Source organism: Watersipora subatra, chromosome 10 (assembly GCF_963576615.1).
Source record: "Watersipora subatra chromosome 10, tzWatSuba1.1, whole genome shotgun sequence".
NCBI lineage: Eukaryota > Metazoa > Bryozoa > Gymnolaemata > Cheilostomatida > Watersiporidae > Watersipora > Watersipora subatra.
Window position 1 is genome coordinate 45,179,336 of NC_088717.1, and position 24,280 is coordinate 45,203,615.

At 32.5% G+C, this 24,280-nt stretch overlaps 2 protein-coding genes across 2 annotated transcripts; one reads left to right on the forward strand and one right to left on the reverse strand.

Annotated features, from left to right (window-relative positions):
* Window positions 1-5,803: 5,803 nt before the first annotated feature.
* LOC137406410 (uncharacterized) lies at window positions 5,804-8,070 on the reverse strand. Its single transcript, XM_068092983.1, has 3 exons — window positions 7,980-8,070; window positions 7,347-7,487; window positions 5,804-6,416 (listed from the first exon to the last, which is right to left on the reverse strand). Exons 1-3 carry the CDS (start codon window positions 8,008-8,010, stop codon window positions 6,172-6,174), a joined length of 417 nt encoding a protein of 138 aa, XP_067949084.1. The 5' UTR covers window positions 8,011-8,070; the 3' UTR covers window positions 5,804-6,171.
* A 10,185-nt stretch (window positions 8,071-18,255) lies between these two features.
* LOC137405795 (uncharacterized) lies at window positions 18,256-23,036 on the forward strand. The gene is made up of 4 exons (XM_068092203.1): window positions 18,256-18,334; window positions 19,780-19,852; window positions 21,771-21,911; window positions 22,503-23,036. The coding sequence occupies exons 2-4, from the start codon at window positions 19,822-19,824 to the stop codon at window positions 22,694-22,696; spliced, it is 366 nt and encodes a 121-aa protein (XP_067948304.1). The 5' UTR covers window positions 18,256-18,334; window positions 19,780-19,821; the 3' UTR covers window positions 22,697-23,036.
* Window positions 23,037-24,280: the final 1,244 nt, after the last annotated feature.

The following is a 24,280-nucleotide window of genomic DNA, read 5'->3' on the forward strand; positions in this document are numbered from 1 at the left end:
TAGAGAGGCTACATGTTTAGAACATTACGCTGAGCTGCACGAGATGTTGACCCGACTGGTTGCTCCGCCATTTTATTTTAATTAGATATAATTTCTAATGAATAGGAATGTGTCGCGAACACCATACAACAAGCCCATTTCTGACGATAATTTTTTATATATCCGCATATAATCTTTCTCAGGTATTTTGAATTACTTTTTGTATATTATTTGCGTCTTTGCTATACGTTTAGATTACAAATACTTTTTGGTATTATTTCCCCATACTTCTTAGTTAGGAGGGTAAAAAAAAATATATATATCCCCCAGATTGAAAAATGCTGGGATGTAAGAACAACTGTAATCCCAGTAGTCATTGGGGCACTGGGCGCAATAACACCGGCGCATAAAATGTGGCTTGCCCAAATACCAACAACAATCAACTCAGGTGAGTTGCAGAAAAGTGCGCTATTGGGAACAGCTAAGATCTTGAGGCGAGTGCTCAAACTCCCAGGTCTCTAGTAGGAGACCCGAGTTAGAGCAGAAACTACCAACCATATGGGCTAACCGGGGTGAGGAATCAATTTATACATATATATATATATTTATACATATATATATATATTTATATATATATTTATATAAACTATAAATTCCTAAGAATTATGGGCTAGTATTACTAAAATTAGAGTGCTCAACAAATATATTGGAGCAGCTATATACTAATAAATTATTTGAAAGCAATACTTATCTTTTTTTTCCAGCTGGAAAAAAAAGATAAGTATTGCTTTCAAATAATTTATTAGTATATATATTTATATATATATATATATGTATTTACCCCCATACCGTATAATGGAGCCAGTAGTAAACCATATAAGACAACTAATTTATACTAGAAATTCTACTGTCATACAGCCCACGGCCAAAGAGATATTAAAAAAAAAGAAAGGGTACTGATGGTTGACAAATGCAATATTAGCAGTCAAATAGCACTGCAGTGCAATAGGATAACTGCAATGGTAGCTGTAATGTACTGGGTGTGGGTGTTATTATATACAAAAAATAGCAATAATGAAAGGAAAAGATTATATGTTTATATCTCTCCCCCTGCAATAGGAGAAATGCAATATTGACCAATATTAGAAGTAAAATGCACTGACATTATTGGAATAACCAATATTATCAATATAGTATTAACATAAAACCAATACACAATTTTGTTTACATTTAAAACCGTCATAGTTTTTATAATCTCTTAAGTATAATCTCATAATCTTAAAATCTCATAAGAATCGTTAGAAAAAAATATTATCGCCATTTCCTTTATTTACACTGCGTTGTCATCAGTTAGAATACCGAAGTACTCAGGGGTCTAAAATGTCAGTTACTTTGAAATCGGCAAAAATGAAACGACTTCAGTACTCCTATGTTAATTATAGAACCCTTCGACATTGCTATAGACTGGGGAAATATATATATATATATATATATATATATATATATATACACAACTTTAATAACAACTATAACTTTTGTTATTATTATTATAATCAGTCACTACAATTCAATCTTTATTGCATTGTAGTGACTGCTGTTAGAATAAAAAGTGCTTTAACTATGAAGTTTATTCTGGCATGGCCATGAAATGTAAAGCAGCATATTTATCAGTGATACTAATAACCAATTATGACAAAACTGATGACTGAGTAAGAAGAAGGGGTGGTACACTGAATAAAGCTGACATGTTTAGGGTAGCTATTGCTCAACCGAAAGAGGTACAATTAAATCTTTCAAAATATGAAATAAAATAATTTTTAAAAACAAGCCATGTTGAACTGGTCAGGACTGATGCAAAACTTGTGAGTTGTAGGAACACTCCAAGTGCAGCTATGCACTATCAAAAGTGGTTTTTACTGGCTTAATGCCAGATGGAATTATGTCAACAATACTGTGATGAAAGCAAGCACAATTTGCGAAAGCAGTCATAGTTGAGGTAGCTAATCCCATCATGATAATCATCATTCATGGCAATAGAGGGGGTAGTGTTTGTTATTGTAGTTTCAGAGACGGTAGTCCTAGGGTTTGTAATAAGCATAGATATATAAACCTAGACTGGCCAATAATAGCTATTCCTACCCGTTGCCTTGTCAGACTTAAATAGCACGACGTAACGTCATTGTATTGTACCTCACGCTTGACTGCACTGCTGGTAACAATGAAGCTTATGAGGGGAACTTGACAAAATTACATTTATTTTCACATAAAAACCTTCTTGGATACATAATCCAGTAAACTAAAGCAATTATGTGATAATATCTGATAACCACCTTAGATTAAAACTATAAAAGGTATGAATTGTTGCACACAAATCATGAGCCATCAGGGCTTTATTTGCCACCCTCTCCTATCCCCATCTCTCTTTTCTCCTTTTCCAAAGAAGAAGTGAGAAGGGAAAAAGAAAAAAGGGAGAAAGGAAATGGGGGGGGGGGGGCAAATAGCCCACCCACTCAAAGAGCCAGACCCTGGCTAGGTGAAGAGACTAATATCATGCTGAACTAAACATGACTAAATATGAAGAGTATGCAAGTATGTCTTAAGTCAAAAATGATACAAAATGATTATTTTACAGCTGGCTATGTAGCTGGCTAGGTGACCAAAGCTGAAATGTAATGATTGCATCACTAGCATCGGAGATGTTACCAACTATGATGTCAACCAAGCAACAAATTCCCTAATCACAGTTAAGAATCGTGGTGGCTTGACTTTGTCTTCGCCTGTGGTGATTGAAGTTTGCAACCACAGTGAGAAAGTGACGAGAGTGTTGCTTATTAGTGCAGGATTGGTGAAAAACTTTCCCAGGCTAGCACTAAGTGCCACAATGGAGAAGTTACTGAGGTTCAACATCATGCCATTGTTTAAAGGTTGACTTGCAATAAAATTCACATTAAAGTTATTTGGTATCAAAAGATTCACCATGTCTTACTCTGTTGTCTTGTAGGTGCCAAATATGTAGAAATGTGATTACAATCTCCTAAAAGTTAAAAAACGAACAGTTAATCGCAGCCACACGAGACCGCCGTAGTTTGAATTTGCTTTCGCAAGCGGCTCAAATAGGACATAGTTGTTACAGGATGGTTTCTGTTTACACTTTCATGCAACCTTATTCGTCAAAATATTTTTATAAATATACTTCACGCATTCAATAAAACCATGTCTATTGTTCTTTCGCGTCTGTTTTATCGTCATTGTAATGCTGTCACTTTTAGCGCTGATATCTTATAACTTACCGTAAAAAATTGTTAAACTTTTTAACCTTAGCTCGAAGGAGTACATATCATTGTCTGATAATTATGATCAGCCTGTTGGTTACTTGTGATAATCGAAAAATGCAGCAAAATTATTTTTGAAATATTGGGTCACGCGATCAGGTGACGACTTGACGATTTAATAATGCCAAAACAAAACTGTAAAGTAGCAAGCATCTATATTTGATACAGGGTATTCGGTAAAACCCGAAGTGTTTGTCATAAACTAGTGCTACGATAAGTTTTATATTTAGCTTTTTATTGGCTTTTCAATTCACGTGAGAACATCACGTGACAAGACGATAACCAAACTGTAATGACTACGTCATCGAAATAAAGAGATTCCAATCTACGGCGGCTTTTCGTTTTTGAGCTTTTAAATGCTTGTAATCATCTTTCCACGTATTTGGCACCTACAACACAACAGAGTAAAACACGGTGAATATTTTGATATTAAATAACTGTAATGTGAATTTTGTTGCAAGTCAACCTTTAAGCTACAAAGAACGATCCACCTCAATAATATTGAGGCATTTACAACGAGGGCATCCTGAGGAATTTAAAAGCGCGTCTAAGAACCTTCAATCCAGCAAATTTATTTTATTTTTAGTTTCTTTCACTAACCCCAGAAGTTTTAGGGAAGTGATAGATTTTTGTTTTCCACTATGCTGGGTTATCTATTTCTATATTTGTAAAGTATTTCTTAACTAATCTCTTGTTGATTATAATTGCAGTTGAAAATAAAATTTGTAATAAAAACACTAGCCAAATCATGCCATTAATCTATCACCCATTGAATAGCATTGACCGACCAATGTCTAGCCATAAATTGTAGATTGCATCTATAAACCAAGCCACAAAATATAATGATTGGTGTGATAAGGGTTTCTTCTATCTCAGTTTATTGATGTAATAACATTAGGCAGTAATAGAACTATCTCTTAACCTTAAATGAATAAAAATCGTGCTGACCCGGTCCGACCTAATCTTGGCCATCATTGCTGATCCCGAGTCTGGTCCGACCCTGCATTCCTTGATCTTGTTCCAGCTCTAGTTAAGAAAGCTGTTGGTTCCATTTCCCTGATCAGATCAAAACTTCACAGGCTCATCCTATTTTGTCATGTTTAGTTCAACATGATATTAGTCTATTCACCTAGCCAGGGTCTGGATCTTTGAGTGGGTGGGCTATTTGCCCCCCCTCTTTTTTCTCCTTTCTCTCTTTTCCCCTTCTCACTTCTTCTTTGGAGAAGGGGAAAAGAGAAAATGGGGATATGAGAGGGTGGCAAATAAAGCCCTGATGGCTCATGACTTGTTCGCAACACTTCATACCTTTTATAGTTTTAATCTAAGGTGGTTATCAGATATTATCACATAATTGCTTTAGTTTACTGGATTATGTATCCAAGGTTTTTATGTAAAAATAAATGTAATTTTTGTCAAATTCTCCTCATAAGCTTCATTGTTGCCAGCAGTGCAGTCAAGCATTAGGTACAATACAATGACGTTACGTCATGCTATTTAAGCCTGACAGGCTTTTTCCCTATTGGCCAATCTAGGTATATATATCTATGGTAATAAGGAAAAGAGTGTGATGCCCAAGCTTTTACTTGCAGTCACAAGTTGGACTAGTTCCCAATGTAAATAAACCAAGCAGCATTTTATTGCAAATATAGCGCAAGCCAAAAAATGATCTAGACACATGAAAAAAACAAAGATACTCGATGTTCTTGACAAGATACTGTGAAGTAGCAGAGTAACAGTTACATTAACGTAATAAAGTGAAAGGGATGATTATTTTTTGGGTCACTCAACCAAAAAACAAAACGAACATGTGTTATAGAACATTTGTTAAAGTTATATATACACTGATGCCTGATATTACCGCTGCTTGTGAGGAATGTTGAACGCGGTGGACATTTTTAAACATTACAACACTTTTACATGTAAGTTAAATTTCAGACAAAGCAAACTAAAGTTTTTTATGTGTCTTTTTTTACCTTTACAGAGAAAATACAGAACAGCAACATCATACAGCAGAAGTAATTAAGCTTGTTTTGTAGAAATTAATAATTTCTCCATAAGCCAGGGTTTTCAGTAATATCTGGATGTTTTTCTTAAGCGCACTCACATGAGTGGTTTGTTTACAAATTAATAACACTTGTTTTAGCTAGTTAAACCATCTTGCATCTTTTCTATTTGAAGCTGCCCATAAAACATAATAGTCTTGTGTGCCACTGTTACTATTTTGATAACGATCAGTACCTTTGCCCAAAAAAGTGTAGCAGGAAATGACTTCTACTTCATAAATGGCCGGTGTAGGTAAAACAAAATGTATGCTGACATACATGTATATGTCAACACGCATTTATGCACAAATAATTATGTGCATATATAAGCCACTCCGACACTAGATAGCCAGCTCAATAAGATGATTGACAGTAATCTGTCAACCAGACGGCCCATTATATTAAATCTGGTCCTTAAATTTATCCACTTGAAAAGTATTTATCTTTATTATGCTTATTTTATTTAGTATACATTAATAGTATAATATACAATATAATATATAATATAATTGTTCAACATTTCCTATGGTTCTCGTAGTTGTATAAACAATGCTATATAGTCTTTGTTTAAATGAGAGGTTACTTTCATGACGTGAATAAGTCTTTGACTTGTATTCATATACATGAAAATCACATTAAATAGAAAAATTAGTAAAGATGCCCTACTCTTTATGGGGATTCCTTAAAAATAATTGATTAAAGTACTTCTATGCAAAAAAGTCATAGCTGTGTTTTTAAAAGCAGTTAAATGCTGAAAAAAATATATCCAAATTATTTGTTCTGACAAGCACTGGTTGATCTTGAGCATGCTTTGATGACTAGACGAAGACCTTGAGTACAGTCAAAGCAAGCAAGCAAAAAGTTGTAGAGCTTGTACAAGGCACGGCAGTGTTGTAGTACTGTTCTGTTGTAGTCAATGTTGTCTGATTATGATAAGAAGCTATTAAGTCATTCGTATTGCAGTAATTGGTTCGACAGCGGCAAATCACCGAACCATATGCTTCAATGCAGCCATCTATGAAGTTTAATTCATCAAGTTCCTCAATGCCACATGACTTGCTCACTAAAAACAATATTAACTTATAAGTGTAATGTATAATGACGACATGATGATGATAATGAGTATAAGTATAATTATAATAAGATGAAGATATTATAATTATAATAATGACGATAATAAGTATAATGACGATATGTTACCAACAAAATTTGCTAGAATTATTTAATGCTTAAACTTGCATCTTGAACTGTCTGGAACGACACTCAACACAAAAAACATTGCTGTATTACAACATTTTCTTTGCATCAAGTCAAAGTCTTTGATTGCAAGCTGTGAGCATCCAAGGTGTATTGTAAAATGGAGAGTGATCAAACACAATTCTTTTATAGGGGGTGTATATAATATGCTAGTGTCATAGAACCTGCAGGGCAGGGATGTTTTTGTATTCAAAACTATTTTTACAAACATTGTCAGCATTATAATGACACATGTTTTACTTTATGTTTTACAAAAATGATTATTACTGAAAACGACTGCGCTAAATATTCATAAATTTACTCTTCTGTTTTAAACTTTTACTATGAGTTCAGGAATTCCAACGACTATCTTTTTTAAATGCAACCAAAGTATTTCTGGTACATTATGGTACTAATGTTAATTTTCAAATCTAAAAACTCCAAACCTAATTTTTGCAAAAGATTTTGGAATATTTTTTTATATTGTGACTTTTTCTTCAATCAAGGAAGCAAAGAGTGAGAAACAAGTCATGTTGATATGTTATCATGTTGGTACATTCAATGAATACAGGTTCCCAAAACTAAAAATCTGGATATTGGTTCTGTACACTCAGACTATGTAATATAAATATATTTAATAATGTTTTGAATGTTTCATAAATTTTAAAACTAAATATTACTAGCAGACAAAGATGACCAACAAACTGTAACAGAAACTTAAAAAAATGCAGTCAAACAAAAGCAAAAGGTGTCATACCTGTATCTGTAGACTCGACATATGTGATATAGCATGAATCTGTGTCAAAGAGAGTAGAACAATCAAACCGCACATTGACATCATTGTCACAGTTTCCACAGTTATAGCAAGATATCGCATAACTTCCTCCCAACATCATACCTGGCAATCAAGTTTACTAATATTAGAGAAACTAACAATTTCAACTTAACCCTAAACAAGCTATAAATAATTTCTTTTGATATGCTAACAGGACATTCTCTAAGCATAATCATTTATGTCAGATTAGCCAATGTTTTGTATAGCGAAAGAGGTTTTGAATTGAGCATATTTGAGTAGCCATTTTCACAAACCTGTTATAAAATCGTATTGTTCTACCTTATGAAATTACGCTGTGTCATTTTCTTTTGAAATATTTGTCTCCATATTATCTAATAGGTCTCAAAATAAATTAGTTAGTTTGGAATAGTTAAGAGCCTTTGTTTAAAAATAATTTATTATCTTTTTTAAAAAATTTGTTTGACTAACTACGAATCAGTCTGTATTTCCACTTGGTCATACAGTAAAATAGTTTTGACCTCCCTTTAATTAATAGCAAAATTGTTTCCAATTTATTTTCAAAGTTGATGATCTTTTGGTGACAAAATGACTCACCGACTAGCATAAGAATATTTTTCAAATCCATTGAACTAAAGTTTTAATTTACAGATGCAAAACTTGTTAATCAATTTTTGAAACGCTGATATCAAAGCACTGAGTATCAATCTAAGCTTGCTAAGCTTATATACATAAATTATCTTTTGAATTGCTTTTATTGGTCAATGTGTTTGAATCACTCAAAATCTTTATGATGATTGGTCAATGAGATTTGTAATTCCTTCACTCACAAGATTGACTAAAAGTCAATCTAGCTACGTTTTTAAAGCAGTGCATTTCTTCCTCAGCTACAACCTAGTAGGAATGAGCTTGCTAGAGCTAAAATCTTTCCCATTACATTGCAACTAGATAGCAAGACGTATATTTGAAAACAATAAGGCCTTTTTGCACCCATAGCTTCGAAGTGAAAAAATAGCCTAATCATAATTCACATTTACTAGTCACCTATGAAAATTACCAACATTAACTATTATGAAACATAATTAGCAGTTTTCCATTGACAATTGGAAATCAATAACTAGCAATTGATAATTGCCAATTAAAATCCTTTTCAATAATAATCTGTAGATTGTCTAGTTCACATGCTATACATTAGTTAAATTTAAATATTTATTTAAACTTTTTGATAATTGCCATCTTTGTTTCAAGCTTTTCTTCAAATTCTTTGACATTTCATTGCAAGTTGGTTGTTTGAATGATAAGGGCCATTCACCCAAAAAGGAATTCAAAATTGATATAAGATGAAAATATATTTTGTAAGATTAACAGTAGGTGAAACTAGTTTAAATATAATCAAACAACACCTGAGCTACACGTGTATTTTTGTGCTACATGTATATGCACATGTAGTCCATATGTACACATGTGGTAAATATATACACACGCTAAATGTTGTACCATTTGTTCTTCATATCATATGCTATGAAGTGTTATGAAAAATTTGCTCATCGTTATAAATTAGTATTAGTATTTCTAGTTACACGTTAGATGCTAATCAAACAACTTTCCTGTACAGTCAAATATACCATCTACTCAAAACATCATGCAGTTGTGCAATTATTTCACGAGGTGACATTGTAAATCAGGTTTTTATTAAAATCATATAATCAAGTATATGGTAGAGGATAAAACTTTTTCAAAACCTTTAAATTGAGTTAATGCCAAACAATTTTTTGGTCTAACTTTCGCTTTTTTTCTGCTATTCTTTTTTTACGTGTATGATTGTTTTTAATTTTATCCATTCTGCACAGAGAGGTTTTTAAGGCTTGAAAAGATGACTTGATTTAATCCAATGTTCATCAAAGATGAAAGAATAAACAGTTCAATTCCCAATTTGTTTGCACCATAAATCAGGTGAGAATCAATTCATTTTCAGTTCAATATGCCAAACACTACAAATAAATTCTCAATTATTTAGCTGTAGTGTATTTAGCAAATAATTCTCATTAGAAGTTACAATGTAACTTCTAATGAATCACTTCAATCCAGTTTTTGTGACAGCATTAGAAGTCTTTCAATTTGCTATCTGTCTACTAAGTAGCATGTTTACCTCTGATCAAAATAGAAGTTGCCCATCCACAAATGTTGTTTGATAACTCTTACGCAAAAGAAACTTAGAAATGAAATACACATGGATTGTTGCAGTTTTATTTAATCAAAAGTCAGAGGAAAGTTTGTCAATGTGCTTGATGGTTACATTCACAAAATATATGCTTTATTAACGTTGCTGAGGTCTTCCATGATCTATGGGGGCATTACAAAATATTCTCCTTATTGGAGCAGTGGTTGCAAGCGGAGTACACAGATTGTCCTTAACTTAAGCCAACTTGGGCATCTATGTCTTGTGTTTACTCAAACAATCTATACAGGGACCTTTGTAAAGCATCGAAAATCAAATTTCCTTCTAACTTTTCTCAAAAATGATATTGAAAGGTGACATTTCATTGAATCTAGAGCGTGACATTTCTTATTTATAGAAACTGACTAACCCAATGAACTATGGTTTAAGGTGCTGAGGTCAAACCATCTTACAGACAAGTTACAACCAAAGTTCTGTTGGTATATTTGATTAATTGGCTAAATCCAATCCTCCTCTCAAACTTATACATATTAAAACATACATAGGTTGATAGTGTATTAAATCGAATTTAATAATGAATTTGGCTGAAATATTCCTTTGAAAAAACTAAAAGTCGTAAAGCCTCGACTTTTGACAAAACCTAATCACAATTAGCATGTAGCTTACCTATTGGGATGATTAATATTATATCATTTGAAGTAACGGCAATAAACTGCTAGTCACATGATGAATCTCCTAAGACTCACAGGCCTGTGCTTATCCATACTGAAGCTATTTTATTGGCTTTTTTCTTCAAATTTCTACTTCCTCCAAAGACTTAATCTGTCACCGATATGGTTTCATACAGTTCAATCAATCAAACAATAAAAATTACGTTTTTTAATAGGTAGAAAATAAAGTAACTGAGCAAAGAGTTGATATTGAAATAATTCTTGTAATCTTTCCATTATGGACAAAGTGTAAGCAACTTGTGTGCATCGTAGATAACTCCGCCTCCCATAGTCAACTTTGAATTAGTAATGTTATGTTAGCTGTGATTTAAGAAATTTATATAATTAAACAAAATACCATAAGGATCATTAGATGCTCTATTTGAAATCATGAAAAACAAGTTTAGAATCTATCGTACTAACATTCTGCACTTGGGGATAGGAGAACAATAAATAATTCAATAACTATAATAGAACAGGTGTGAACACATTTGCCCTCTACGCTTTTTGATGTTGTTAGAACTAGTCAACACACGCTCAGTTCTCCAGCACAACGTTTATTGAGAAAAGGAGTATCAAATAGCAATGATGATGGATCAGATGGATTGCTTCATATTTCTATGAAGCGTAGCGACAACAGGGGAGCTCATGAATGCACTGATCTGTGTAATTTGAATCATATCTGATCTCATGGAAAATAACTTGTTACCGACAACAGATTGCACAACGTAATGTTTCTTCAAGCAATGTACCAATAACATAAATTCTGGTGTCAACATGTTGGACAAATTGATGTGGATAATATGGCGTCATTCTCATTGCATATTGAAAACAACACCACACATTCTTGTCTGCATATGCGGTCTCTATGATATTTTATTTCTGAAACCGAAATATAATCAGTAATGAAAGGAAGTATGTGATTTTAGCTCTTTAGACTTATCAACAAACTCGTAAAAATACGTGTATATAAGCAACTGCCTTTTGCGCAAGTCAGCCAAGCTGCAACAATGCTCCATATAATCACTTGGAAAACAAACTCCTTGAGCTAGAGTGCTTAGGTTGTTTATGACTTCAGTATGATCATAATTGCCTTTAGAAACTATAATATATGTTTTGTCATGCATAGAGCTCTGCGAGAGTGTTTGCCTCCATGTACTCTAATACCATTTCAAATTTCCTTTAATTGTCCATATGCGTAATTATAGGTATATATTATTTAGTTTGAAATTCAAACCATACGCTGCAAATTCATTTTAAAGTTCATACAACTTGAGTTAATTCTTATGAAAAGCTATCAGCTTGAAATTTTTTCCAAGTCAAAAAAACTACAGTAGATGATCTTGAAGTGACAAACCAAAGCTAAAATAAGCCTGTAACATAGTGCAGTTTTATGTCAGTGTTACAAAATGCAATGTTAAATATAAGCGATAGCATTTAAATTTTTAGTTGTGTGCGAATCAAGAGATTTTTTCTTAGGAAGCATTTTCTAATTGCCATAGATATGTTTTTAGTTTAAATTGTTCTTTAATGCAGAGAAAAACATATTTGAAAAGGCTGAAAAACAAACTGTTAATCTATGTAAACAGTTCTATGATTTTCTTGAGCAGCGAATACATCAAGTTTTCATGCAGTGATACCATAAAGACACAGCCCATATGGTCATGTAGAACCATCATGGAAACAGCTGTTTTGATCTCATTCTGTCATAATTCATTGTGGCAGTTTGGAAGTCACACACCTGTGAAACGCGCAATCATTTTGCCATGGAAACCGTCTTGGTGACGAATGACGTCACAAATGTGTGCACATTGGTGCACATCTATATTGCATGATATTGAAATAAGGCATTGCATGACGTCAAATATACCATCCTATGCAAACCTGCTCTGCTTATTAGTCTAACCTACATGTAGATGTCTGGCACGAGTGCAACTAGGTGTAGCTACACTTTTGTTGTATAAAAGCTTAGTAATAAACTCTGTTTTATGTTTACAGCTAATTATTAGTAGTTTCATTTGAATGAAAAATAGCAGGTCAAAGAAGTTTTTGAATTTGAGCAGCAAAACAAGCAAAACAAGCAAATTATTCGAAATATTTTCTGATAGTCTTATTAATTAGAGTTATGAATTGAAGTTGGCTAAACGTCGAATTAACAGAATCTGGCATTGCCAATTATCAAGCATTAGCCAATGCGCCACTCCGAGTAGGATATTAATTCTAGCTGAGAACCAGCAGTGATGCATTTAGGATTAGTTGAGACATTTAGGAATGATAATGGTAAGTTGAAATATGTAAAAAGGAAAGCTTTAAGAAATGAAATGATATGAATTTTGAAAGCATGTTATTGTAAACAGGTCTGAACTTATTTTAACACTGTGATCTTTCCCAATTCTCTCTGAGCAGTCAGTAGGATCAAAAAAATGCTAGTTTCCATGGTGATACATGATCCGTATTTGTCAAAGAAAAATGATACGAGAAAAACAGTCATCAGTCATGGTTGAAGTTTCAGGTTCAACCTACCATTCCGGTGACAGTAGCACTAGAGTTAGTAGTAAGGAAGCTAACAAGGTTTTTAAGTACCTGCTTGCGATCAGGAGTTAGAAAAACTGCGAATGGAAATAAGCACATTGCTAACATGACTCCTCTGTTTCTTCTTCAAATTCAACCCAAAAACACACTATCATGAATTAGGAATGTTGAAACTGTTTTAAAATTATCAAACACAAACTCTACACAGGTAAAACTTTGGAGTAATTTCAGGAAAGTTTGTAGAAGCTCACCTATTTATTTATGTTCCTATATTAACCCTATCAGAGCCATGTGCTTCATTGTCGTATGTTCTGGTCAGAAACACAAGAATTTGTTTTAATTTTGCTCTATTATTACTCGATATATCTAGCCAAATTTAACTAAAAATTAGTACAACTTTTCATCAACAAAATATAATCATTAGTATAATAGGTATTCGGTGACCTCGTAACAAGCCATATGATTCCGTATACAAACTAAGCTTGCTTTTTAACTAAAGTTATAACCTTCCTAGCTCTAGTTCATCTATCATATGTGCTAGAAATTTTATTTTGCCAGAGGAAATGTTAAGATAATGTGAAAGCGGTTTTTAAAGAAAAAATAGACTAAATTAAAGCATGGTTATATAATGCAACGAAAATACAAAACAAACCGGATGTGAAGTTCTAAAAAAGTAAAACCAGCTAGCTAGCAAATTTGTGTCAGACCAAATATGACTATCATAATGGAAAACTCTCAAAATGGATGGCAATAAGTGCTCCAACAAAATAAGTTGCAAATTTAACTGAAAAACATCGAAGCAGCAATAGACAAAAATACAATACAAAAGTGTAACTCTGCACAAACCAAACATTTTGAATCATTAACTTTTGTAAGACATCGTTGTTTCTGTTGGTGGGTTAAGAAATTGCTAACTACTATAATATTTTCTTTTGATATTTTATTGATTTAGAAAGGTTTATGTGGTTATGGAATATGGGTTAAGGGAGTTGTAAAAAAGTTTAATGCGTTGATAAATATTTTGAAAGCGTTTTCAACATCACAATGAAATGTGTGCTATTTTGCCGACATCCATTTTTTTTACCACTATGATTTAAACTCTTGTCCTGTCTAAAACTCATTCATAGTTACTGTAACTATATGATTCTAGTCTTAATTTTATTTAAGGTATTGCACATGTGTATTTATTTTGATGTTATGTTGTACTTAGAATTCTAAATATTCTAAATGTACATGTGAGTTTGATCAATGTGTTCTATAGCTAGACAGAGAACCTCTACGGCATCTAGAAAAATAGTCACTCTTTAGTAAACTCAATTTTTCCTGGAGAGCTAACACTAAGCAACATTATTAATCACCTCATGAATCAGAATAGATTTTTCATGTTGTAAGAGAGTTATGAAATAAAAGGTTGGAATGCTGAGACGATTAGGCGCCTGTAAAATGATTCTATGCCTTTATAGTTGTTTGTACATTGCAACAGGATAGTGAAATTTTATGATGCAGCATATGAAAGAGCCTTCAATTAAGCTTTAATGGCAAAATATTGGGCTCTTAATAGTTCATAGTGGTTGATGGCTCTGTTTTCGTTAGACCATTTGAGTGAAAAACTTTGAGGTTTTTCTTGTGCACGTAGTTTTACATGCGTACCAATTCTAGTTCTGTTTCTTGCAATAAAAAATCAATTAAAATATTTATCGAGGGAAAAAGTGTGTAGATAAATATTTTAGAAGTGGTAGACTTGTTTCTAGTCAAGGTGCCATTGTTTAGAAAGACTAAATAAATCAGATATTTAAAGTGATTAAGTTATTATCCTCATAATACATGTATCTTTCAAGAAAAAGCATTTCAGTTAGAAAACCCGTTGAATGCAAATGTTGGATTGAGTATCTTAAAGTCAATGTTTTATAATCAAGTCTTCAATAGTCACCATAGCTAAGTAAAGTTACAGAAGCTTGCACCTCTAAAGTCAAGCCCATACTTTTTAGCTATTGGAGAGGACAAAGTTTCAAGCAGTAGTAGAAAACAGCTATCATAATGTTCGATATAGACAACAAAACTTGTACAACTGTTTGATATTTTTGAAAAATAATCTATACACTGTTTTAAACACTTTTAATGCTGCACATAAGTTTTCCCTACTGTAGTAGAAGAACGCAGACAAAAAGCGTAAAACTGTCACCAATGGCAAGTTTTAGGTATAAATCTAGTATCATATACATATACATGTATGTAACAAACAGTTTCATACAAATATGGTTAGTTTCATCATTCATTTTAATTGTTTACAAATAACAAATGGTTAAAGGAACAGATAAAACTGCATACAAAAACAGTTTAACTATGTTCGGTATGATCCCAAAATAATTAGAAAAAATGATACTACAAAATTGTTACAGTAGTAAAAAATTTAATTCTATTATTTGCAAAATGTTGCGGCTCAAATTTCAACAAATACTTTTTTTCCGATAAAAAACACATAACTGCGGGTGTTTTCATTGCTGCGCCAATGTTAGAAAATAGATTCAATATGCTAAAACGTTTAAGCTGGTTAGCCTATTGCTAGGCCAACAATGCCTTTCATTCAGTAGATTAGCACACAATTTATAACGTAATCAACTTAGGCTGGAGCATTTTTTATTAAAAGTTGTATATTCTATGTATATGTTTCGTACTGTCATGACTGCATATAAAACCTCTAGCTAGCGGTTACACCAATGCTTTCAGGTTCATTTCAGGTAAAAATTATTTATAAATTTTTTTTAAATATTGTTAATTTTCCTTCTTTGTATTTTTGTATGAAATTTTTTTTGCTGCATACCTGCTTTTATCTCACTAAAAACCTAACACATGTTAAGACATTGTTGAATTGCTAAATATTAATATAACCAATAGTTTTCTAATACAAATCTATATAATATATAAACCTCAGTGTCTGTCCATGATTCAGTTTGTGATTTGGTCTGTCCAGCTATAGCCATTAAAATTTTAGAATGAATAATCCGTATTGCAGGAGATTTGATCTCAAAACCTTTTGCTTTCTAGACGATGTGCTAACCAATTGATTCATTAGGCAATATAAATTGCTATCTAGGTTAAAATACGCATAGCAATTGCGTTACGGTGCAACGTCGCAAAAGCTTTCTGTCACCGCTCTTATTAGTAAGTTTAGCAATACGGATACTAACTTGGTCGAATTAGCCATTGGCAATGTGCCAGGCTAATGGCAAGTGGCAATCAACTACATTACTTGCCGCTATTTATAAGCTCTTCGTAATACCCATGCAATGCCAAGCATTCCACAAGTATTAGCATATATTTAAATTAGCAAGTATTTTCAAACAAGAATATGAATTAGTGAGAGGTATGACATTATCTACGGCCCCTCAAGTTTGGAGACAAGCAATTGGCATCAAGAAAAGATAAACTCCTGCTTGTCTGCAAAGAACGTGTATCAACTACAAAATTTGCTCATTCTAAAAAGAAGCTGATAGCAGTGTCATAAGGAAAAATTATGTTATAATAATTGTTCCACCTGAAGCTTCTAGTCTTAAAATGAACTTGCAAACAAACTTTGTAGATGTTATCAGAAAGTATCAGCATTTTCCTATCATAACTAAATGTTTTTAATGTTTAAAGTAATCGGATAGTCCGGATGTTTCAAAAATAAAATCAGCAAAACTTGATCGCAGTTAAAACTCTCAGAAGAAAAAGATGAGCAAAATGACGTGACTAGTTGCTATCATTGCAGTAGGTGATACTGGCTATTGCATTTGAATTGTAATGTTACACATATCTATTCTGCCAGTCTTTTTGCAACTATAGCCATCATCATCACAACCTTTGTTGACCTGAAGGTTTTAAGTACGATTAAGTTTTGACAATTTTAATCTTGAAAAATTCTTTTTGCCAAATCTCCTCAAACATCAAAAACTGTTGCAACTGATCGAAAAATACTCACTACTTTCTGATAAAATCAACTAAAATGTTGTGTAAGTTCATCTGCAGTACTTTGATTAGGTCTTTACATTCTGTGTTGGTGAATAAGTATCTTTCAGAAAGTAAGCTTTAGACCATTTGAAAAGACTACTGGTAAGTTTAACTAATATGTGTTAGTAAAAACAAAACTTTGGTTGAAAATTTGTAGCTAATTTTCATGCATCATTTAAGGGAGGGATAAATCTTAGTTACTCATTTTACAGAAAAGGGTTGAACTTGAGCTTTTAGATTTTTTGTTAAAAGATTGTTATAATAATTTTAGCTTTTTGACATCAAAACAAACTTATCGATACGTAAACCATTTAGATAAAAATGAACAAACACTATAATTTGTTTGTTGTGAATGTTCGACAATACTTTCAACTTTCATAAAGAGAAAGCAACTTCGCTGTAATACATATTAATGTTTTCAGAGCTGTTTATTATATTCATGAGTGTAGATCATTTATATTATTACAGCGAGCTTTTTTTCTGTTGGCATCGGTATCCGATGTCCTATTTTTATCAAAAAGCTATGTAAAAGCCTATCTGTGATTATATTGCACAACACACAATGGTTAAAAAAAAACAGTGTAGAAACGCTAGTGTAGAAATTTCTAGGGGCGTTTCTATTCTTGGTGTAAAAACACCAGTGTAGACACTTCTGCCAAGCAAGCTTATTTGGGGATAACAAATAAATGATCATATACTTAATCACTCATTAAAGTCCATAGAATTAGAAAAAAATTACACAAACCCCTTTTGAAACTATTGCTAACTATAAACAAGTAAAATATGTACGCACATTTGACTTTGACTTGCTGATAGAATTAGAAAACATCTACTCAACTTTCCATCAAATTTATTGAGCTAATGAGTATCTAGTTGCTTTTATTATGCCTCATGGTACCAAGGTTTATCGATAACCAATTTCTCGACAGAAAACTGTTTGATACGTAGAATCTTATTTTCTTTTTGGTTTAAAGGAATATACAATGTAATCTTTATAGCAGGTTGTGTTGACTTTACTTTTGAATTTTACTCAACAATAAATTACTAAATATAAACTAATGAATTTTGCTACTACTATGAAGCGCAACGAATACCAAGAAGCTCTCGAAAGCGCTGAATCATTTCAACAGAATCACACCTGAATTGATAGAAGTAACTACAGTTACCGTAGTTACAGATGGCTTTTTGATTCAGCATGGGTATTGAATAACTTGATGAAGCAATATTAAAAGATCCGGGGGTCAAAAGTTTAGACAGATCTACTTGGCTAATAATGTATAAAGCCAATGTATTATATATTTATATGAGTGATAGGTGACCTCCTTTTGCATAAGTTCCGCTTGCAATACCATCATACATAATGATAGGGAACCAATTTGACTCTCTTCACATAAAACAGTTGATGATGCACTACACAGCAGTGAAAGCTGAGCTCACGCTTGACTGAGTTCTACTCTATCTGGGCAACCAGGGCCAATACGGATAAGAATAAATAGCTGCGCGGAAAGTAACCAGTTAAAAACAGTCTCTAGACAGAAAAGGTAAGCTTTAGCTAAAAGTTTAAAGTAAAAATGATTTCATTAGGATTTTCAAAATTCAGAAAATGATGGAAGTTTTAAATATTGCTATAGAGTCTTACAAAACTTTCATTATTGCGGAAAGTTCTAGATAAAATACTCATTGTTAAATAACCCTTTTACACCCAAATGCACTCAATTCAAAAGCAAACCAATAATTCTAAATACTTCAATAGCCAAAGGTAATGTACAGTGTTTAATTATTGTTGCATTAATGAATGACATATTATGTCAGGCATATTGGATAGCAAAATTGGTAGATTCTTATAACTGTCCAACCAAACTGACAATAGCTGATAGTACACCAAGACTAAAAAATAACCATTAATTTTGTAGATTGTTTTCACAATAATGCTATAATTCTATTAAATATTATGTAAAATCTGTCAATAGTAGTCATCTTTACCATATAAAAATGCTAAAATTGTTTTATCTAGTGTTTTTTTTATAGAATATAACATTCCATATGCAAAATAAAACGCTAGATGGAATGAATATTCTAAAATAATGACTGAATAATGAAAAATGACCAAAAAATATTCTTTCACTACAATAACCAGTACTTAATTTGAACATGACTTACATGTATAACATTTTGTAGCACTTTTTAACTCATAAAAATTACCTTAAAATACTATTACTTAGACTCAAGATATTTTTATGCCTCACACTGCTCACATTCTGTACATTTTTAGCTAGTTTTTTCAATATTTTAACTGCATGATGGCTTGCAGGAAGTGAATGTCAATTTTTTGTCAAAAAGTTCTCTTAAAATTTATTTTAAAATAGCTCGTTAAATCATAAAAAAGTTTTACAGCCACTTTTTCTACATTAAAATAAAACAAGATATAAAAGATTATACTCAGCTGTGTAAGCTGTTGATAGTTAGAACTTGTTTGCAATCAGTGTCTACAACTAACCTAAATGTTAACATATATTATGAATTTAATTCTTAATATATATAAGTAAATAATTCTAGTTGTTAATTATAATTTAATTGGAATAATAAAAAATCTGAGTATAGAAAACTTTAAAGGTAAAGTGTAAGGCATTTCCAATTGCCACTAATAAAGCAGTAAAATATTTACATGTACTATTTGATGTTTCAAGATAGTCTTTTGTTTAACTAAAAATACAGGTTGAGTGTTGACAGTTACCGATTGTGATTAGTTTTAGGCGCTTGGTACAGTTATCTAAGAATTGTGTGTTTAATTAGTGTCAAAACAAATATTATTTTTTCAGCATAATTTTGATCATCAATTTGTTTTTCCATCAAAATTGATTACCAAAAAATATTGGCACATCCGAAAAACCTTATTAAAATGCTACAAGCCAGAGAAATGTTATACGAACTTTCAGCAACAGTCTAATTGCTACCTACTCAAAACGTTTCTAATCTTATATTTTAGAACTTGCAAGCTACATTGAAAACAAAAGTACTAAATTGCAACATGGATTTGAAACTCACCATTGTTATAATTGGTAAGTTCTACTAATCTTTTTAGCATTGCAAATAAGTTAAATTAGCTTAGTGGTAAAATACCACAAAAATGTTAGCAGATTCATTGGAGCAATAACACAGCGACATTGAAACAAAACATGAATGTGAACTAGACGAGCTATGAATTGACTAATTAGCTAACTTGACAATGATCATAGCAGCAAATATTATGCTAGAACCAGGACCATTGAATAAAGGCTGGTTCATACTATGTCACCGTTAGTCAGCATCTTCCTTTTGACTTTAGTTGTCGATTATGTGAACAGTGAACCAATAGCATCGACGGAGCATCGCGGACACATCGGGAAAGTTTGCAGCTGTCAATTTTTCCCGATACTTTGCCGAGCATTGGCGACCCACCATTCAAAAGTGAACCATTTCGGCGACGGTAATTTGCGGTCGCGGCTAGCGTGGTTTGTTCATATATTTTTATTATAGTCGCTGCGATGCTAGTTATTTATTCCAGCACGCGAAAAAAAACGGTTTCTTCGGGAAAATTAAAAAAAAAGATAAATGAAAGCACTGCGTCACGGGAGTATTTCCTGATGCAAACGTGAATGAGTTTGTGATAGTATGAACATGGTTATTATCCATAATCACTGAAGTATTGTGGCATCAACTCCAAAATATGGCATTTTGGCAATATCTGAAAACCAGCTTTAAGTCATTCGTCACACTCCAATTACTTCACAATGTCCTACAAAGCTAGAAATTGACTATGGTTGAGCCAACTGGGCGAGCTCGAAGACAGCAAATACATGTATTACATCTTCATGCTCTTTATCACCTCTGTCAGTGTAGCTAAGTTGCCTCACTAACTAAGTGCCGATGATGAAACCAGATCCTCAGTAGTCAGGATGTTTAGAATATGGAGCAGTATTTGGTAAACAAGTTCCTGAAAAGTCCTGAAAGTTCAGGCTCATGGATTTTCTGGTTAATACCGAATAAGCATATTAAATAGTGGTTCATTTTAGTGCACATTTTATTCCAATAACAAAGGATTAATTTCTAAAATAAATTCTTTTTTGTAGCTGCGTGTAAAAGAGGTTGTGTTATAATTTAGGATCAGTCTGCACTTGCATAATGACATAAATCTGAAAACTGTTTTAAATTAGCTTTGAATCAGCTAGTTTGATTCAACATTCCGAGCATAGAAGCATGATAAATGATAAAAGGCCTGTATGCCAAATAAACTGAAAAAACTTTATTCTAAACTCCAACATTTTTGTGTTATCCAGATAGAACGGTAAACCTTGATGATTAAAATATGAGCATTCCATAGCAAAAACAAAAAGTCAAGTGCCAATCAAGCAGCATTTAAATAACTCATTTTATAAGACAACTATAACTAGAAATACATTTCACAGAGATTTGACCAAATACGTGGTAGCTAAGATTACAAATATTGTTTTTTGTTGTAAGCAAAACATTAGAGTACTTTTTCGTCTTATGAAAACCATATCGTTTTGTCGCAAGCATAGCTTTTCAAGTTGCTAAGTTCCTTTGCACATTCTAGGTCAAGTTTTTAAAATTTACTAATTAAAATAAACAGTCAAATTACACCAAACAGCATCCGTGCACTTTGATCTGTTCTTATATTTAAGTGTATCAACAACTTAGCTCAAGATTGAAATGAAAATATTTTCTACGAGTTTCACAGGTTTCAGTTTTAAGAATAATCATAGAAGGGTTCGCTCATTTTAGCTAGTATAGTCAAACACTCATTGTTCCATTAAATCAGGTTTTGTCATATTTGTGTTGTATGTCGTTGTGTTTGTGCACTGTGATATTTTGAAAGTAGCAAATATGTATAATTCATCACCTCTCATTGCTGTATTTGTCATTCGGACCAAAGTATGCCGTTAAGAATTCCTTGTCAAAATTTGCTTTCATGAATAGGTATGTTAGCTGCTGGAAGCTGGGCCATATCATGCTACAACTGCGCTGACTGTGCCACGCAAGACGCGATAAAAATAGATTGTTCCATCGTGGGCAACTCAGACTCATGCTATGCAACGTATTTAGAGTCTACAGGTTTAGGTAAGATAATTTAAACCACTAGTTTGAACTCTATATACATAATTATTTGGTATTTTTTAAGCTTACTAAAGCTAAAAATACATCAGAAAAACATTATACATTATTTTCAAAATTGCAATTGAAACAAGGTTTATTTCCTGTTCTATTAATTAATGTTGTTTCTCTTTTTGAATGGACAAAAGCTTTGCAAATGCATTAGTTAGTTTTTGTATGATCAAAATATTTTCCCATTCACTCTTAGACAGATATTTTAACTATCTTTTGATTTTAAATTCAATCACACTCTCAACTGCTGAGAATCACAACACCACATCAAAATATGCATAATGCAAACTTGTCACCACCACAAGAATCAAATCTAGTAGTTGCTCTTCACGAGTATGCAAGAAACTTTAAAAATGAATTATTTTTTGTACAATCAAAATATTTATTCATTTACTCCTAGGATATTTCAACTACCCTTCAATTTTAAATTAAATCACAGTCTCGATTGCAGTAAAGTTACAACATCACACCAAAGTATGCATTGTGAAAACTTGTCACCACTTCTTATTGAAAAACCTTTACATGAAACTCTTTTTGAATTTGCAGTAAGCAAATCATGTGGAGTCGCTGAACTGGACGATTACAACCTAAAGACGGGCTGCACTAAAAAGAATGGAGCAAAGCTTTGTCGGTGTAAAACAAACTACTGCAATACCGATGCCTTGATATCCGGTTCTCCTGCCATTTCTGTCTGCTCTAGTTTAATTTTGCTTATGCTGGCCGCCATAAGGTTTTTCTAAATAGTTGCGTTGCAGTACTGCATACTTTGATGTTTACGTTAGCCCCTTGAATTGTGATACACTATTTTTGAATTATCTCATAATTAGCAGCTACATGTTTGCCTGCATTGACAATAATATCTAATATGTAATCTTGCCTAACTCTATATGTGACTAAAGTTACTAAACAAATTGGATGATGAAGTATTGTGTTGAAAACATCTGCATGTTTATTAGTAACCAACAATAAACTGAAAGCCTTTCACTTATGGCTACTTCTTTTTTTAGAGATATTGTTGTTGTAATACAGTCCAAAAGTATGTCTCTGAAATGAAATAATAAAATAATTATGCGCAATGAGGCTGTTGGCTATGGCTGTTTTCATCTGCAACAGACTATGTCTGGGATTCGTGTCTTTGGAAATATGTTCCTAGTTATATTATGTGTCACTTTTGTTACAAGACAAATTGATAAATTTGACAAGTCAATAAGTTTGCTGGTTTTTACTAATGACTTCCAATCAAAACTTCTGTAAAAAGATTTATCACAGAAATTGTGTGAATAATGGTTATGAGTTTAATCATTTATAGGTTGACTAGTTTTTGTACAGCTTTTTAAGTAGCAGACTCCTTCCCATAAAATGACTAATTGGAAGCTGTACTTTTTCTAACAGACCATAAATTTGCATAAACAGAGCTTGAAAGGCGCTGGTCTCTCCCAGTCATTAAATGATATACAAGTGTATAATTAAGAATTTGGCAAACTGCTAATGGAAAGCATGAAGAGATGGCAAAAAATCTGACCATCTTAGTTTTTTGGCTGATGTAAAATCTTGAAAGCTGCAAGTCTATCTCTCTTACATTCCTTTGCAACAAATCTCAATTTACTTTTATCATACCTTGAGGAAGATTTTAAGCTTGAACAAATATATATGCAATATACAAGCAGGTTTGTGGTTGACAATAAACTCTCATGTGTCGCTATTATCAGTTTTCCATTTTGTAAGGTTATACACAGCCAATCAAAGGGTATGAAATAGCTAATTGAGACTGCAAAAGCTTTAGCGGTCAGACAAGAGTGTATATTTTTGGTCAGATGTTAAACAAATTTCAAGTTTAAAAAACTTATTTTATGGCTGTGTGTATACAAGACTCAGTTTTGTAACTTGCTATGAATCTTTCATTTCAGTTGAACTTGGCATTTGATGTTAATTGATCACTCCTATTGTCTAGTTAAGGCTCACTTTAAGTTCTCAGGAATGAGCTAATTATAAAAAGTTAACTACATCACGTACTGCTGTATGTATAAATAAAATAAAAACCATTCCTCAAAATGAACATGCTTAAATAAAAAAAATACGCCAGCAGCTGGTAGCTTGGCCATCCAAGGCTTCATCTCACAGCTTAGAATGCTGTTAGATGAGCATCTCTTGGCAAATTTTCAGAAAAAACCAGTTAGTTTGCTGATATCAAAGCTGTAGAACTACATGAATGCAATATTGCCTTTAAGTTGACGTTTCAAGATCACCATGTTGATAAAAAGCTTAGCCACCATAACAACCAACAGCTTTGCATATTTTATTCAAATCTTCCTATCTTTGGTTTC